Below are 5,009 nucleotides of genomic sequence, written 5' to 3'. Positions count from 1 at the left end.
GGTTGAAAATTATTATTTAGTGAATTATAAAGTTAAAAATGTTTATTTATTTTTTTTGGATTTTAACAATTGATATTAGTAATTTAAATATATGTTAATAAAAAAACTAAATTGAATTGTTAATCTTACTGTTAGATTTATTAATAACAGTTTAATGGTATAAGCAACATATTATACTAAATTATTGATTATTAGTATGAAAAATTATTTACATTGTAAATTAAATTTTTTTGTAAAGTTTGGGATAGAGAGAAATTGTTGGTCTTTTTTTAAGTTCAAAAAATCTAAGTATTTATCATTTGTGTAGTCTTTGATTATTTAATTCAATAGTGGCATTTATAAAAGATATTTTTGAAATTTTAAAATTGTGTTGGGTTGGGTGTAAGGTTAAAAATGTTGGGTGTAGAAAGAATTTACCTAAAAACTAATAGGCTACGTAGGCTACATCTCTAGGCCCAAATTAAATGATGGATTTGATACGGAACTTGGGCAATTGCTCCCTGCACCATACCAGTACACTTAATTTCAGTATGAAAAGACGAAAATACCCTTAATTAAACTGGAGTAATGCATTTTAGACCCCGTTTTTCGGAATATGTTTCAGTTTTTTTCTCAAAATGAATTTTTTTATTGCGGATTTTCTTATCCAGAATAGGATCTTGTTTTTTTTTTCGGTTTTTTATTTTTGAACACAATAATCTCTTACGGATCTATTTTTTATAATGTATTTAAATTTCGAATTTTAATTTTTGGAATGAATAACATTTTTGGAAATTTAAATCTGTGGGTACAGGTTCAAACAGATTGCAGATTGGGTGTAGGAAGAATTTGCCCCTAAAATATATGATAAAAGTGTAAAGTGTTTCAGAACAGAAGCAGGCAATTTGAATTTATAAACTGTGTCAGAGATTCAGTGACATTGATAATCCATGTTGGTGGAATTGGCACTCTTTAGTTGCCGAGTGCTGAATTTATTGGCATCACATCATGCATTCTTCTATGAAGATCAGTGAATGTGAGCATTAATGTGAAACATAAACTGTGGAATCATCAACTGGGTACCAGAATCGGTTGAAAAACCAAATGTAATCAGCCTCCACTGCAGCACCATCTTGATTTCTGTTCCAGCTATAGTGAGCATGAGTTCTGTTCCTTATGTCAAATATGGCATGTCCAAAACTGGCCTCTCGGAATGCAGAATATGCTGGTTGTGGTTGTGTCATGCTGCAGTTCAAATGTTGTTCATATCAGACTTGGTAAATGTTTGAACACACTTTCCCCCACAAGATCTTTTAGAGGGAGAAATAAAAACAACAAATAAAATAAGTTTTTCCTCAGCATACATGAATTGATTTTAACTCTAACTTACACATAAATTCATCTTATCTGTTCTTTTGCAAAAGTCTTCACTTGTTCAAACTTAATAGCATAACAGTAAGGAGAAATGTGACAAGAATCATCATGTTACGTATAAAGAGCTTACTTGGTTGCTAAACCTTCAAGGTTTCCTCCATCACCAATGGTGATGTATACAGGAGCTGATTGATCTTTTACAGGAATGCAATGACCATTTATAATGTTGTATGCAATGTTGGAAACACGTTCCTGATATATATAGCAGCCCATCAATCAGATACTATTCCAAAGAGATTATTGAAGTTCATTTGTGCAATATTTTTGTCCTATAAAGTTTAGGAACAGAAGCTGACATTTAGTTGAGTAGTGTTTCAATGCAAGCCTAATGATACATGATAGATTCTTGTGGCTTTCAGAAGCATTGGAAATTTCAGATGAAGAATGGAAGAAGAGTAGTTTAAGGAGTCAAGTTTTAGCACTTACAGATCGTTCATAGGCATGAACATGACCAGCAAACACAACATCAACCTTGTACTTCACAAACCAGGCTTCGTACATTACTCTCATTGTTTCCCCTTCCATGTAGTGATAGTTGTAGCTATTGTACCAAGGTGAATGCATCAGAACAATCAACCAAGGAGTCTCTGACCTGTTAACTTTCGGTAGCTCCTGTTCTAGCCATGTATATTGTGGCGTATATTTGCCTGAGAATAACCAACATTACTTACTACAACAAAAAGGTGTGCATTTAACCCAATTAAACAGTTTAACTTGATATGTTTGAATAGACATGCACACACAGATTATTACCATATGCTGAATATGAGGACAAGACAATGATGTGTGCTGAAGCTCTCTTGATAGAATACCAGAAGGGTGAAGTGCTCTGAGATGCTTCGTAAGGAACATGGTAACGGTGGCTAAAAGGCTTGAAAGGTTCGGTTTCACCCTGCAAAAAAAGTGTTGATCCATGTTGAAAACTCACTTCTTACCAAGATTTGGACTGGGAAAATGCATTGCACCAAACTTAAAATTGAAAAAAAAAACAAAGAGAAGTTACAATTTCTGGAGCAAAGTCAATTTCATGGTTCCCTGCAGTCCATATCCATGGTTGATATGCAACACTCCTTTCTGTAAACCTTCCCCAAGTATCCCACCTAACATTATCATGATTCGGGTAGTTATCAGCATAAGAGAGGTCTCCAACAAACAGTACTGTTTCTCCTTTTTTTGGACTCAATTCATAGTGAGAAAGCGTTATATTTGAATCAAAACTCTGACCAAGATCCCCTACAAATAATGCCACACCAGTTTACAACAAACATATTGGCCTATTAGGACACAGACATGTAGCACTTTTTCTTCTCAAAAGACCACATAGCTGCTACCAGTGTCTACATTATAAGTTAAATTAAAAGATATGTAAATCTTGGCAAGAAAAAAGTAACTATATCCAACCACACAATAACACACTTACCAATGAGACCAAATGTATATGGTACATCAGGGCCAATTTCAGGTGGAGTTACAAACCAAAACTGGCGTGTTGTGTTCCCAAGTCCAACTTCATAGTAGTATTTGGTGTTGTACTGCCCCAAAAGAAGCACACACATCAACATTTGATTCACAAACCAAAATGCCTGTTTTTCTTTTTTTCTTACAAGCTTCTCTACCTTGGCATATAACATAACATTTAAATAATGGAAAAGAGAAAGGTATTACCTCCAAATTTCTGATGGTGGCGTGATGAATAAACCCAGATGAGTAATTGAAGAACCTATAAGTAACCATTTTTCCTTCTGCAGTCTTCTTCTTGCCATTTTTCCCTCTCCAATATCGCACTGCACTCGACCCTGGTTCATCCATAGTCACCCATGATACGATCATTCCCCTCCCCACAAGGTCACCTTGCGTTATATGAACCTTATTGCATACCAGCCATTGTCATTGATTCAATTCAAAGAAAGGAAAAAAAAAAAACTCCTAAAGGGTAACAAAATGCAAAAAACATTTCAAAGGACATTGAAAAATCTGTATCATAAAGTGAAATTCCAATTCTGAAACACAAAAAGCAATGCAAGTAGAGCAGCACAGAAACTGATTAACTAAGCAAAGAAAGAAGAATCATCCACCATTTTTCTCAACTCTAGTGTAAGTCCTCTCCTACCTTACATTACCATATAAACAGAATTAAAAATCAATGCAAACCCAGATAAGGTACAAAGGGAAGAAAAGGGTAGAGTATGTACCTGCTGAGGAGCATTATAACCACGAGGAACAGAAAACACATCACTTCCAAGTGGCATATCCACAGTCTTCTTGGTTTTCCTGATAAAGAGGCTGCTTTTGCCTCCATTACTCACCACAACCACATTCAGAACCAAAGCTAAAGCTAAGAGACCCTCCACAACACCCATTTTGCTCAAACCCTGTGATTCTACTGATCCAAACCCCACTCTATGACCTATTTATTGTTTCAATCCAAAGCAACCAGTGCAATAATAATAATAATAAAAACGGTTTACTAATTGCTATGAACAGCATATAACAAGGAATATTCAGAATAAGGGTCAACGAGACAATTGGGCCATTAAACTTGCAGCATTGCCCATAGTTTTCTTCACAAAAAGACACAAAAAAAATGGTGTAGTCTGCGATAACTGCAATGACCGAAAATCGAACCAATGAGTTGGATTTATTGAAAGCAGTGACTGGTAGTAACAGTAATAATAAAGTGATGATGATAAAATATCAATGTCAATATCAATAACAATAATACTCATGGATTCTTCTTCCTATATCAGGTCACATCATGCATGTATATTTCTTCTCTCTCTGTCTCCCTCACACTCACACGCTTATTCATCTTTTCTCTTTTCTTCTCTCTCTCTCTCTTTCTTCCTTCTCACGTGCAAGAGAAATTGTTCACAAGATTTTTTGTGCATTGATGATGTTGATGATATCTGAAAAAGTTGACTTTGAAGATTGGGAAAATGGCGTTCACACCATTCAAGTTGCCCGAATTGACCGGAGAACCCCACTCAGCATGAAACACTGTTCTAAATTTGGCATCAAACTTTTGTTTTTGAATCTTTTTTCACTCGTTTAGATTCATTCATTCATTGCATTTTTCAATTTCAATGCATTCTGAAAACACAAAGGTTCGTACCAAATCAAATCATACACTGTTACGCACAAAATTCAAATCACCAATTAATTTTCCTGAACCCTCACACACTGCATTTAATTCTTCAGAACATACAAATTTTTATTTAATAATTGAAAATAACAATGATATTGATCCAATCTTATTATTAACTGTTATTGAATAGTGTTATAGTGTTATTGGAAACTTATGATTACAGAATAAATCTTTCTATAATTTATTTACCTAAATAGTCACGTTGATAAATTAGTACTTGAGACTCGATTTCTTGCATTTATAATTATTAATTATTAATTATAACTTTAATTTGTGAGTATTATATTAAAAGTGTTATAAAATATAATTATGAGTAATAAAAATAATTAATACTTATTTTTAAATTATGCTATCATAAAAATAGTAAAAATAAAAATATTTATAATATGAAAGATTAAATTTTAATTACGAGTTTTGAAATGGTGATTTAAATTATTATATAGTAAATATA

At 33.3% G+C, this 5,009-nt stretch overlaps 1 protein-coding gene across 1 annotated transcript; it reads right to left on the bottom strand.

Annotated features, from left to right (window-relative positions):
- Positions 1-860: 860 nt before the first annotated feature.
- LOC137825223 (purple acid phosphatase) lies at positions 861-4,316 on the bottom strand. Its single transcript, XM_068630899.1, has 8 exons — positions 3,606-4,316; positions 3,079-3,279; positions 2,834-2,945; positions 2,417-2,646; positions 2,167-2,305; positions 1,840-2,060; positions 1,484-1,605; positions 861-1,224 (listed from the first exon to the last, which is right to left on the bottom strand). The coding sequence occupies exons 1-8, from the start codon at positions 3,771-3,773 to the stop codon at positions 1,023-1,025; spliced, it is 1,395 nt and encodes a 464-aa protein (XP_068487000.1). The 5' UTR covers positions 3,774-4,316; the 3' UTR covers positions 861-1,022.
- Positions 4,317-5,009: the final 693 nt, after the last annotated feature.

The sequence above is a fragment of the Phaseolus vulgaris genome, chromosome 11 (assembly GCF_000499845.2).
Source record: "Phaseolus vulgaris cultivar G19833 chromosome 11, P. vulgaris v2.0, whole genome shotgun sequence".
Lineage (NCBI taxonomy): Eukaryota > Viridiplantae > Streptophyta > Magnoliopsida > Fabales > Fabaceae > Phaseolus > Phaseolus vulgaris.
This window is presented reverse-complemented; position numbering and strand designations above follow the sequence as displayed.

Excerpts from the sequence above, each read along its gene's own strand:
- LOC137825223 (XM_068630899.1), bottom strand. The coding sequence starts at position 3,773 with ATGGGTGTTGTGGAGGGTCTCTTAGCTTTAGCTTTGGTTCTGAATGTG. Across the intron at positions 2,647-2,833 it reads ATATACATTTGGTCTCATTG|GGGATCTTGGTCAGAGTTTT; the intron begins GTAAGTGTGTTA and ends CATTATTTGTAG. Across the intron at positions 2,061-2,166 it reads GTCCTCATATTCAGCATATG|GCAAATATACGCCACAATAT; the intron begins GTAATAATCTGT and ends GGTTATTCTCAG.